The sequence below is a fragment of the Chenopodium quinoa genome, unplaced genomic scaffold (assembly GCF_001683475.1).
Source record: "Chenopodium quinoa cultivar QQ74 unplaced genomic scaffold, ASM168347v1, whole genome shotgun sequence".
Lineage (NCBI taxonomy): Eukaryota > Viridiplantae > Streptophyta > Magnoliopsida > Caryophyllales > Amaranthaceae > Chenopodium > Chenopodium quinoa.
This window is the reverse complement of record NW_018744137.1, coordinates 1,809,554-1,822,978: the sequence shown is the minus strand read 5'-3', so window position 1 is coordinate 1,822,978 and position 13,425 is coordinate 1,809,554. Positions and strand designations below refer to the sequence as shown.

The 13,425-nt window shown below is 35.5% G+C and overlaps 2 protein-coding genes and 1 pseudogene across 3 annotated transcripts; all 3 read left to right on the top strand.

Moving 5' to 3' along the window:
* Positions 1 to 2,074: 2,074 nt before the first annotated feature.
* Positions 2,075 to 9,621, top strand: LOC110693075 (activating signal cointegrator 1-like). 2 transcript variants are annotated; one of them, XM_021870203.1, is made up of 9 exons: positions 2,075 to 2,364; positions 3,380 to 3,523; positions 4,297 to 4,364; positions 4,507 to 4,557; positions 4,646 to 4,705; positions 4,832 to 5,235; positions 6,250 to 6,323; positions 8,223 to 8,263; positions 9,099 to 9,621. In XM_021870203.1, the coding sequence occupies exons 1-6, from the start codon at positions 2,241 to 2,243 to the stop codon at positions 5,186 to 5,188; spliced, it is 804 nt and encodes a 267-aa protein (XP_021725895.1). In that variant the 5' UTR covers positions 2,075 to 2,240; the 3' UTR covers positions 5,189 to 5,235; positions 6,250 to 6,323; positions 8,223 to 8,263; positions 9,099 to 9,621. The 2 variants fall into 2 exon arrangements, with proteins under 2 accessions (XP_021725895.1, XP_021725894.1); XM_021870202.1 differs by having other exon boundaries at positions 6,250 to 8,263.
* LOC110693113 (extensin-like) lies at positions 7,202 to 9,460 on the top strand. Its single transcript, XM_021870236.1, has 4 exons — positions 7,202 to 7,570; positions 7,661 to 7,715; positions 7,870 to 7,955; positions 9,011 to 9,460. The coding sequence occupies exons 1-4, from the start codon at positions 7,202 to 7,204 to the stop codon at positions 9,458 to 9,460; spliced, it is 960 nt and encodes a 319-aa protein (XP_021725928.1).
* On the top strand, positions 8,225 to 12,771 carry LOC110693073 (annotated as a pseudogene).
* The last annotated feature ends 654 nt before the right edge of the window (positions 12,772 to 13,425 follow it).

Genomic DNA, 13,425 nt, shown 5'->3' with positions numbered 1-13,425 from the left:
ATTAATTATTTAATCAAAGAAAATCACTTAATTCAACAAGTGTTCATAAAAACTAATTAGACAAAGTTGCTCCAATTATTCATCATGAATTCTTTTTTAGTCAAAACAATAGTTTATATGAACTAATTTGTATGATCTAATTCGAGTTTGGTTTAATCATTCTCAAGTTGAATTACTTTTTTTTTACAACCTATTTAGTTTGTTTTTTTTTTTTTTTAAACGGTTACAACCTGTTAAGTTGTTCATGCCAATCAAAATCATCCCACTATCAACCTTGACGTTATTTTGTATTACATGCATGTAAAAAATCTTAAACAAGCCAAGGAAGGACAATACATTTCTTTAAGATATAATGAGAAATATGCACTTGATCATCATGATTATGCATTCAAAAACAATTACATATTTTATGACATTTAACAATTTATTTAAAGGAAAAGTGATAATTGGTTTTACATTCGATTATTCTGATTCCTTATGATTTAACACTTTATTTGCCTAAAATGCATCTCAAGTTCAATTGCAAGTCGTCATACTTTAGGCTTTATTCCCTTAAATCTGATTTAATTAATAAAAAAAATTATACGCTTCTACCTATTTGGTTTGGTAGTGTTTTAGAAAAAACAATCAAATAAAGTATGGTTAGATTCTAATCATTATGAAAAAATCATAGTTTTTTTTTCCCAAAAAAAAAAAAAAAAAAAAAAAAAAAGTCCACGAAGAGTGTATATGACGGGCTAGTGGTCATATATGATTACAAATTAACAATATTACATGACCATGAAATACATCCTCGACAATCTTGGGAGTTTTTTACATTGTATTCTAAAACCTCCAAAATTAATCAAATTTTTTGTAATGTAGCCTTCAATTATTATAGACACATTTTTACTTTTTCGGACATGCAAAAAAGAGAAGTTAGGGCTCTTTCCATAAATCCCACAACAACTCGAGAGCCCATTTGGATGGTTAGAACCATCCACTTCGTCTTTAAACTATCAATAAGCCATTTATGTGCATGTCTCCCTTTAATAATAACTTAAAACCACCACATCCATGGGTCTTTATGTGACCAACTGCTGGTTATACATGACTTTCAATCAACATTATATGACCTTGGGATGTATGACCTACCATCATGAGAGTTTTCGACACCAGATCCTAAAATCTCCGAAATTGATCTTAAAGCATGGATCAAATATTCATCACTTTTAGCCAAATATTGACTTTTTCGAACTCAAAATAAAAACAAGTCAAAGGTGCTTCCTATACACCCTACAACACCCCCTAGAGGGCAGATAGGTGGGTGGAATTGTCCACTATATGCTTTTAAACTACGGAGTATTAATCAGTCGTTTGTAACTTACGCGGTTACGCCTCCTTTCATTGACCCAACATCATCATAGGTCTTTATGTGACCGACTTCTGGTTGTAATACTTGTAAATGGTTTCAATTCACAAACCACATCTATTTTTCAACATGGGTTCCGAAATATGTGAATTGATCTAATTCATTTCTAAAATAGCAAAATGAACTTAAGTTTAAGAATTTTTGCCAATTGCAGCCATTTAAATTTTATTAATTGCAGCCATTTAAAAAAAAAATTGCAAATTGCAGCCCAAAAGTTCTTATAAATTGTAAATTACAATCCAATTCAACTTTTTCGTCAATTTGCGTGTTTCAGTTTAGGTTTTAGGGGCCATTTTAGCCTTTAATACTCCAAATTGAGTTCGAAATTAGCAAAAAAAAAATAATATAAGTGCCTCGTTATGTGTAACAAAAATATATCGATTTGTGGACTACAATATTTTTGCTGTAAAAACGAGGCAGTTATGTTAATTTTTTGCCAATTCCGAACTCAATTTAAATCATTAATTATTAAAATGGTCGTTGAAACCTTAACCTAACATTTTTCGACTCGTAAACCGATGAAAAAATTAAATGAAGTTGCAATTAACAATTTTTTATAACTTTTAGACTGCAATTTATAATTTTTTTCAATGATTGTAATTTGAAAAATTTAATTTTAAATTTGCTGAATTTGCAAATTTTCCTAAGTTTAATGTGCTTAGAAATTAGAATGTCCCCAAAACCAATTCCTTGAACAAACCCAGAAAGCTCATCAATTGTTGGTCAGGCAAATCGCTAGAGAACTGATTCTGTTCCAGGTACAAGTCTAAAAGTGTTGAATTTTTGAAGATTAGAGAAATTGACTTGAAAAAATAAACTTATTGGAAAGATGAGAAGAAACAATGGAGGAAATTACACAAACCCATGTCTAACAATGCACCAACCTTGGGCTTCTCTCCTCGTTTTTGGCATTAAACGAGTTGAGGGTCGATCATGGCCTTCCCCTATTCGAGGTACTCCTTTTTCTCTCTCCTCTTTGTCATTTAGTTGTAATTTTTCTAGCAAGGTAAAATTTTTGATGGGAAGCTTTTAATTTGAAGACTTGTGGGTAGTTTTTGAATATTATGATGAAATTTGAAAGTGTTGTTCTTGATTAATGTTTACTTGTATTATTGGTATTTTGAGTAATTGGGTAATTTTGTGGATGTTTAAATCGAATATGTTTGAATTATATTGAATAATTTTGCTTGTAGAAGCTTTAATTGGGGATCCACTCTGAGAAAAAAGTGGAACTTTGAGAATTGAGTTAATTAAATTTCAAGTAATTAGGGTGGTTGTCGTACTGGTGTTATCTTTGATAATTATGTTGGTATGTGTTTGTGGTGGTGCCTGATAATTGGAACTTAGTTTCAACTTTTAAGGTTGTTGATTATTTGAAGGACTTCAACTGACTGTGTGGGATTATTTGAAGGACTTCAACTGACTGCGTGTGCGTGTGTGTGTGTGTGCGCGTGTGCGTGTGTGGAGGGTGTAGGGAGGAAGGAGATGATTTTCACATATTGTCAAATGCCGAAAAGTTAGGGTGGTTGTCACGGTACCTTAATATTTGTGGTGGTGGTGGAGATGGTTGATATGCTATATGCTATGCTTTATGGTAGACTGGTAGTCCAGTACAATGTTAGCTAACATATTTTTTTTGTTCTTTTCGCGTATATTGGAGTGTCTAAACTCTGAACCTTGCAAACTGCTTGTTTATCCATTAACCTATATATTTCTTATGCTCTTGCTAACTAGCTTGATTGTGTGCATTTACATGTGAAAACATAATTCATTAATTAATCTTTTGTGGAATCTGTTTGGTTGGAAATGAAAACAAAAATACTCTGTACATTATTGAAGGTATGTCAGTTGTTTGGTATCTGTCTTCTTCAAACATCGAAAATGGAGATTACAGAATGTATCGTCTATGAAGTAGTTTCTTGTGATGGATGCTTTTTTTTATGTTGTTAAGTGATCTGGTCTGTGAAGGTCGACTTTGGATACATGCTGCTAGTAAGGTCCCTGAACCTGAAACTATTAAAGCAATGGAGGACTTCTACAAAGAAATCTATGCAGTGAATGGAATAAAAGACCTCAAGTTTCCAGATAATTATCCAACTTCACGGCTGATAGGTTGTCACTCTTGATCAACATTTTCTCTTATAGAATTGTTCTGCATATTCAGTCTGTGAGCATTTGTATGTGTTTATAGACAATTATTTCTTGTGGCCCAAAATCTGATTTCAAATTATGATTATTTGGTCTGGAAACAACTTGAGCACACGTGAAATCTGGTTCATCTTATAAAATGGCAGGAAAATAGGCTTCTTGTTAGATTTAAGATAAAGAGTTGAGGATGGTAAGTTGCCTCCATTGGGGACAACGCTTTTTCACCAAATTATGACAACCTGCTAACAAAACTGTCTGCACTGCAATTGCTAAGAGGCCATGTTATTATTTCTTTTAATTTAGAACAGGACGGTCTGCTACATCTTTTATATATAATATAGAACATTTTTACTTAAAAAATGGCTATTTAGTAGAGCATTCCTTTGCACCCAGTATTGTGTTACTTGCTTTTATTCAAATTTTCTATAGACAATACTGTAGTTAAGTTATTCCTTTGCTATTTCTTAATGGAAATGAGAATAAGCTCTGTGGAGCATCAGGCTTTTATTGTGTCTTCGGAAGCGAATCCCATGCAATTGGATAGTATGATCTCTTGAGAAGTGGCTGCATAGAGTTGATACCTCGCTAACTTTTGTCCTTAGGATCTAGATAATCTTTCGGGAACACGTGCACCTCTCCTTTTGTGCCAGTTATTCAGTATATGCCAAGGTCGACTGCACATGAACATCATTTCTCTTTTCTCCAAGGTTTCTTACTGAACTTCCTTTTGAACGCAGGTTGTGTGGAGGTGGTTGGATGTATAACATGTGAAGAGCTGCAAAACTGGGAGGAATTGCCAGAAGGGGTAGAGCATATATGTTTTCTTTTATTTTTTATCCCATCCCTTTGACTCCAAATGAAGTATTGTGATTGTGCCTCATAACAATCTTTGAAGTTATTCTTGTAAGAAACGAAGAATTATTATGGGATCTTCCTTTGTTTGACAGGTCAGATTGGAGGGACAAACAGATTATTGCTGGTTATGCGAGCAGCCACAGGTATGCATCCATTCTTTACTCTTTTTATCCAGATATGAATTGCTAATTGTGTGATTAATAGCTAACACATGTACTTAAACTAATACAGAAACTGATTATCCCATTCGAAATGCGAGGGCAACAGGATGTTTACAATTTGGAGAGGAAGGTATGCCCGAACTGTAAGACCTTGGCTCTTTTCGTCTCTTAGCAGGAATACAATGTTGCTTTAATGTTCATTACTTAGTTGTCTCTGCTACTGAGAAAGTTGTTAACTTCTCGTTTTTGGCTATAGATATACGAGGCAGCAGTAAGAGGTCTGCGTCCAGTTGAAGCTCCATACCCTGTCAAGTTTCCGCTTGTAGATTCTCAAGATCCTTTCTCACTGAAACCTGGATCACTTACTTGTCTCTCTGGAACCTCCAAGGCTTCTAAACTGGAAATTTCATCTGGTCTTAATAACGTTATAGCTGGTGCACGAGTGGCTGCAACACAGTTCTCGAAAGAAAATAAGGGTGATTCCAGTGTAGACTCTGACGCAGGTATTCCTGTTTCTTCAAGGACAAGGAATAAATTGAAGGGTATAACACAGAATGAAGAAGACGTGTGTCATGATGCAGAGCCTAACTCAGTTACTGAGGACTTAAAATAGCAGTAGCAGTAGCAGTCAGTGACAGAGAAATCAGTCTGAATGATAAGGTTTGCATTCTCTTTTATGTGCTCATTAATCCCGAGAAGGATTTTTCCCCATCATGATGTGATGAATAGATTTGTTGTGCTTCATTATTCTTTGGTATGTTACGTCAATGTTGTTGGTACAGTTGGTGTAATAGCTACACTTTTCCTTTTAATTGTTATGATTTTTTCACTTCGAAGGTTCTGGTTCTGTGTTTATCCTTTACTGAACAGCTTCGCATGACAGAAATTATATAATTCCATCATGATACCTTGTACAGAATCCTGAATGTTTTATACTACAAATCTTTCTGGTTGCCCATATTAATAATTACATTACCCATTACACAATGGTCACTGGGCTCTCTCCATTCTGTCATGTAACAACTTCTTTTATAGTGCACCAAAAGTGTATTTGACTCATGATCAGGCAGCATGCGGTCATTAGAACCATTTAAATCATATAATTCGTGATGGAGGCAAAATGTATTTTATTGCAGGTCATTTTCAGCTGCACAACTGTAACCGTGAGCTACATTTGTTCACATTCGACAAAGATGACTAGGTCTATGGCGTACTGGAAGTCCAGGCCAGCCGGTGCCTCTGTTGTACGAAGTGGACTTCTTTGCCTTACTTTTTTTCCATTTAAACCTTTAAATTTTAGGCACTCAGGTTCTGTATTATTTTGGTGAGCCACAGAGCCAGTCATTTGAAAGATTTTGCCAAGATACATCTGCAAATATGTCAATTTGTGATACTGGTGTTGCACCTTTGATAATAATGATCATGATATTTTTGTATTTTAGTTCATTTCTGTACAATAATGATCTAGATTCTTGTAAATTAAATTTTTGTAATTTTGATATCTGTGCAATAGATAACAATTTCACCCAGCTTTTGATGTAGTCCCATCTACTTCTTTATTATAATGAAATTGTTGAATATCAAATTCCACTCAAGACTTGCTTTTGATGTTATTGTCTTTTATTTTATTTATGTGGATTGCTTCATTGAAGTGGATGTGGTTTGGGTTCTCAGGATTCTCCTACTGAAACTCTCTGTCTGAAAAATGAAGATACCGCTTTGAGGACTGGCGATTTCTGCATTACCTGGTATGCATAATTTCCCCTTTGGAACTTTTTTAGTACCTCAACTCAATGCCTCTGCACTTGCTGTTTAACTCCGCTCTTTATAGCAGTGACTAGAGGTCATCAAAACATAGAAATTATGGATGAGGTATAAGTTATCACATTGAAATTTAGCAGAATGGGGACAATATAGATGGAAAAAATGTCGTAGTGCCTGTGATATAATTGTGTTAAAATTTATGTTTGGTGAAAAATTTGAAAATAAAAATTCAAAATCTTGTTGAATAAGTGTTATATACAGCTCTTCCTTTTATCATGTTATATGCTGTATTTTTCCATGTTCTTTAAGACATTTTCTTAACAATCACGTCATTTGAGAGGATTTTCTATTTTTAGTTGGAGTGGTAGATACTATGATTTGATTTTGCAAGGAAAATTAAACCAAAGTTGCAGAATTAGAAAACTTATCATTGTGAACAATCTGTAGGGCCAGAATTTGGGCGTGTACATACTATTCTAGTGTGCTAGAGTTAGAATCTTAGTTTAAACCCCTTAATTTTTTTGTATGGTTGATGCATTATTTCATGTAATTTCGTGCCCCAGAACCAATAAGAAGTAATTGGAAGTTGCCATATAAGTGTACAACTCTGAAATCTCGTTTACAAAATTTATCACTTATTATTGCTCCCCAAATCCTCTGTTCAAATTTGTTCAAGCTTTTATAACTCCAACAAACCTTTCATTAAAAGGTAGACATATATAGTAGTGTTCTGGTTAGTAATTTATTTTAACCTGCAACACGAAAACTTTGTGTTTGTTAAGAATTTGTATAAATGGAACCCATTTTTCTTCTGTTTTGAACCATCACACCAACACAAGGGTTTCCCCTTATAAGACAAAAAATGTCTGGAAAATACTTGCTGCTCTTGCTCCTGATTGTTGTTTTAATCACCACTGGTTGTCTTGCCCATCATGACGACTACAAAGATGACAAGAAGCCGCCTGGGGAAAAACCACCCAAGGATGATCATAAACCTCCCAAGGATGATCATGAACCTCCTAAGGATGATCATAAACCTCCCAAGGATGATCATGAACCTCCTAAGGATGATCATAAACCTCCTAAGGATGATCATGAACCTCCTAAGGATGATCATAAACCTCCCAAAGATGATTATAAACCACCTGCCAAACATGACAAGAAGCCACCCATGAAGAAGCATCCACCTGAAAAGAAGTACCCAGTGCCACCCTACGAACCACCCTCCGCAGTTTGAAAATCATCAAATCAATGCCTCTGACTTAAAATCCAGTTTGCAAAATAAGACTTGTTGTGGGCTTCTTTTATGTGTGTCTTGCAGTCATGCTCCATCACTTGTGGTGTTGGAGTTTATTTTGAAGCACTCTTGTGTTATAGTATTGGATGATATCCTTTATGTTTGGTTGTTGAAATGTTTTATGTTTATGTGTGAAGTGGTTTTTACCCCATCTATTGTGCTCCCTGCATTATACATTGAATAATTTTAGGAATATTTACTCTGCTGTTTCTTTCTTTCTTGTACTTCTTAAGGAAGAGGGTGGGGGTGGGGGATTTTGATAGTCAGAGGTGGGAAACGAAGAGCAAAACCATGCAATGAGCGAGTTACAGGAGGTCAGGTTAGAACAATATAGTCCAGGGAAGGGCAAACCCTTTGGGTTTCAGTGTTTCACTAGTCAACACAACCAATTAAACTGTTAAATACGAAGTACAATGCTAAATACTACTCCCTCCGTCCCATAATAGTCTTTTTATATAATTTGCATGATTACAAATTTTCTCATCAAACAATCATTTTATCTGAAATTAGTCGTAATATATTTTTTTTTCTTTTCGGATGCTCCTTTGCGCGGGAATCAATTTGCCGGTGTAAATATTCTTCCAAGACATTTATGCCAAGGACAATGTATGATAATGATGGTATAAGGTAAGAGAGACATGACATGAATTGGTAGTCTTTTTTATCTATATAGAAAGTAGATTCTATGCCTTCTCTGTAAGCTTTAAGCTATCAAGGATGCTCAGCTTTTTTGTTCCAAAATGATTTAGTAATCCAGTTAGCTTCTGGCTTTCTAGATTTTAAATAACACAAATTAATCTGACATACTGCACATTTGATCAACAACTCTTGATAATTAGAAATGGCCAAATGTTTTTGTCTTTATAATGCTTTCTGATGTTAAAGTTAATGTCTTTCTTTTGAAACTGTGTGAATTTCATGAGCTTATTTTATGAGGACTTCAAATTTATCGCGAAACTATAAACTTATAGCTGATTAATCCTAGAATACAGAGGAAATATGCATGAATTCCTTGGATTATATTAACTGCTTTGTTATTTTTATTTTTATTTATTTTATTATTATTATTTTTATTATTATTATTTAATTCATATTACACAATCTTGAAGAAGTGCAATGTTTTCTATTGTTTAATTTTGTTTTCACACAATGTTCTTTCAGACATTTTATTTTTTAGAATTATACTGTACTAGTTACCAAGATTTTCTTTTGCAAGTGCAGGGTGTAAATTAAAAAAAAAAAAGAAAAAGTTCAGTGTGAAATATGTACAAGCAAAGAATGTGAATAATTTACTTAATAAAACTTGGGCAGAACAACATTTATATGACAATATATCATAATAGTTTTTCCTTATATGTGAAACTGTATATATAGCGCCTTTTATCTTTCTACTCGGAACCATCCCACAGAAATTTTCCTAGTGTTGCATATATAATCATCATGTTTTGTGTACGCTTGCTAGTTTTGTTCCTTATGGTGGGAGTTATCGTCGCTGCTCAATGCCTCGCTGAACGTCATCAGCATGATCATCGCAAAACATCTCCACGACACAGGGCAATTGAAACCTGTAAAAAAACAGCAGAACACAGCAGATCAATAAAAGCACCCAAGGCAGAGAAGAAAAAACCTCCAGTTCCTCATGATAAAGATAAGGCACCAAAACATGAAACCCACAAATCTCCTAAAAAAGGCGCTACTAAACCACCTGTTGGACATGAAACAAAATCGCCTCCCAGTAAACAGGATCTACCTGCGAAGAAGCTTCCCCCTCCCGGAAAGAAGCTTTCCCCAATGCCGCCCCACAAACCACCCACGACATCTTAAAGATCTTCGTACATGATTTTTATCTAGAATAAGAAACATCCTTGGCACTATATCAGCAATTCTTCTTTACTTTATGGTTATCGAGCTAGTATTTTGTTCTACTAATTGCATGTCTATGCTGAAATGGATTTAAAGTATAAAACCATTGATGTTTGAATTGATTTACCTGTTTGTCTCTATAGTATCTTTCTATATTGCAACTTTGTGAATTAAATCATATATTATACTGATATAATGAATAAACTGATAACTGTTGCAACAATAGCTACTGTATTACAATTTCTTCTGTATAACCTGATAATTATTCATCTCTAGGAAGTGTTCCTCATGCGTCTACACATCTGAAGTCAGCTGTCCAAAGCAGAACATTTTCTTGGACTCCTTACGCAGAAGTGCAAAGTTGATCGCGTACCATCTAACATGATTCGACTGTGGTAAGAACTTATGCAATCTCGACTTCATACATCCCCACTATGCTTATTTGGAATAAACAAGAAGTTGTTCGATCAATTTAGCATGACCCTCATTACATATGTTACTGACTTACTGATGTACATTGTGCTTTGTACTTGGTTTCTTCGAGTATTGATCACATTGTCATTCATACCAACCTGAATCGTAGTAATCCGATAAAAGATTAATCTAAGTTACGAGTATCAATTAGCCGATGGCTTCAAAACTAACAAAAACACACTGATTTTACATTCATAAGCGATCTTACAAGGATAAGGATCATCACTTTACCCGTTATGAGTCTGATATGAATCACCAGAATCTTTAATTCATTAAATACAAATTATAATCATTCAATCCAAAAATACTGTGATTCAATTCATTTATTTATTGGTACAACTACTGATTCGATTTGTGATCGTAAACAATTTATGACTTTATGAGCAACTTTAGTCGTTTTACACCACTTTAGCACTGCAACCCTCTTAAATAGTCTTTCACGACCAATCTTAGTCCGAAAACCATCGGGCCCAGCCCAATATCCTGATCTTCCCCTACATTTTGGCCAAAATATGGCCCGATGTTAGCCCGACCCAGTCCTATACTCTGCTATATTTATTGCAATTTTCATTGTACAAATTATTTGTAATCTTTCCCAAAACCTAATACGTGGTCTTCAAGCAAAAACCTATAAAACCTCACCATTCACAAACCAAACCAAAAACATCTCTCACAACAATTCACTTTCTATTACAACAATGTCTTCGAACTGTCCTCTTCTTGGCCCTCCAGAGGCCAACAAAACACCCTCCTCCACCGCCTCGGCCTCGACTACCACACAACTAGGCTTCACAGAGAACAATTCTATTGGGATATATTTTAGGAAATATTTACACAATAATTTCCTAGAATATATCCCAATAAATTCTCTTACATACAAGGCAACAGGCAACCCATGCCTAGATTTCTTCTTCCATGTAGTTCCCAATGCAGACCCCCGGTCGATCACGAACCGCCTTGAAAAGGCTTGGGATCATGATCCCTTGACTACATTAAAGCTTATATGTAACCTTAGAGCGATTAGAGGGACTGGAAAGTTTGATAGAGAAGGTTTCTTTAGTTGCGCGATTTGGCTCTTTAAGCATCATCCTAGGACATTAGCGTATAACATGAAGAATCTTGCTGAGTTTGGTTGTTTTAAGGACTTGCTTGAGATTCTTTACCGGTTACTTGAGGGACAAGGTATTCGCGCTAAGAGGAAATCGGAGTGGGGGTCTAAGAAAAGAGGGGCAGGGAAGGCGAGGAAGACGAAGAAGCCGAGGAGGAAGGGTTATAGGAGGGAAAACAAAGGGGAGTCGAAGGAGGAGAGGATTCGGAAGAATTTGGAGAGAGGAGAGGAGGAAGAGAAGGCGGCGAGGGTGCTGAGAAAAGAGAGGGAAGCAGCGAAGGCCTTAGCTAGGTACAAGAAAGACCCTGATTTTCGAGTTTTGCATGATCAAGTTGCTGAGGTTTTTGCTAAGTTCTTGAGATCTGATGTTGAGTTCTTGAAATTAGGGGATGTGAACAAGATTAGTTTAGCCTCAAAGTGGTGCCCTAATATTGATTCTTCGTATGATAAAACAACATTGATTTGTGAAAGCATTGCACGAAGAGTGTTTCCTAAGGCAGAGTACTCTGAATATGAGGGTGTTGAGGATGCTCATTATGCTTATAGAGTCATTATGCTTATAGAGTGAGAGATAGGCTTAGGAAGGAAGTACTCGTACCACTGCATAAGGCGCTTGAACTACCTGAAGTGTACATTGGGTTTAATTAATGGAGATCATTGCCTTACAATCGAGTCCCGTCTATTGCTATGAGAACTTATAAGGACCTCTTTTTGAAGCATGATCCTAAGAGGTTTTTGAGCTATTTAGAAGATGTGAAAAGGGGGGATTCAACAATTGCAGCAGGCGCGTTGCTTCCTCATGAGATTATAGCTTGTTTAGGAGATGGGGGTAGTTCAGTTGCGGAACTTCAGTGGAAGAGAATGGTGGAGGATCTTATAAAACTTGGGAAGTTGAAGGATTGTGTCGCGGTTTGTGATGTTTCTAGTAGCATGGAGGGTACTCCCATGGAATTATGTGTTGCCCTTGGATTGCTAATCTCGGAGTTGAGTGAAGATCCATGGAAAGGGAAAGTCATAACGTTTTCTGCTAAGCCGAAGTTGCATATAATTGAAGGAGATGATCTTGTTTCGAAGGTGAAGTTTATAACAAACATGGAGACGGGTTTGAATACAGACCTTCAAAAGGTTTTTGACCGTATTTTAAAAGTGGCTGTTGATAGTAAGATCACTCAGGATCAGATGGTGAAGAGCGTTTTTGTGTTTAGTGACATGGAGTTTGATGAAGCAGCAGGGGAACAAAGACTATATGACTCTTCTTCGGATTCTAGTTACTCAAGAGATTATTCTTCGGATTCTAGCTACTCAAGAGATTATTCTTCGGACTCTAGTTACTCAAGATATTGTGGTAAGAGAAGAAGAGGATGGAAGGAGAGGGAAGAGAGACGCGCTGAGAAGTGCAGGAGAAAAGGGTGGGAGACTGATTATGAGGCTATAAAGAGGAAATTCAGGGAGAAAGGGTTTGAGAAAGTGCCTGAAATTGTGTTTTGGAACCTTAGACCATCAGAGGCTACCCCTGTAACAGCAACACAAGAAGGTGTTGTGCTGCTAAGTGGATTTTCGAAGAATTTGATGAAGCTGTTCTTTGAGAGAGATGGGGTTTTCACTCCCTTGGAAGCTATGGAACTTGCCATTGCCGGTGAAGAATATAAGGAACTAATGGTGTATGACTGATTTAGTCCAATTGCTTATTTAGGTTCTTTGTTCTAGATTAAATAGTTTATAATATGCAAAGAAAAAAAAAAGATTTTATGCTTAATCCCCCTCTTCTATAGAATAAATGTTACATTCAGTTCTTCAATAGGTGCTAAGTAGTTTTCAGAACAGTTAGGTTTATGTTTCATTGAATAAAGTTGCTTTCTTTTTTGTTATAGCTTTCTTGTTTTCCTGGAATTAATGTACTCTTAATGATGGTTTTTTATCATGTTTAGATTATGAATGCGTTATTAAATCAAATCTAATATGTATCTACCTACCTCAATTGGTACATACATGAACAATGATGCTACTGACTTCATCTGTTGCTAATTATTTTAAACTACAGCCTTGCATTGTTGCAATTGACCTCATTAGTCGTTTCTAAACTTCTAACATTCAGTGAAATTGAACCTTTTTTTTTTTGTTTCCTCAAGGCCTCTGCTATTGCAACTCCAAATACTTCCAGTTCATTCAATCTGACATCGATAATGATCAGCAACAAAAATCCAAGAATTTCATTAAGTCTCTGGCAAATTATGGCTTAAATAGACTTTTTTCATCAGGAACTCTGTAGACATGCATTCGATTCAATGTTCATGTAGGCTTAAAGAGTATAGCACAATAAATGATGCATTCGATTCAATTTTTT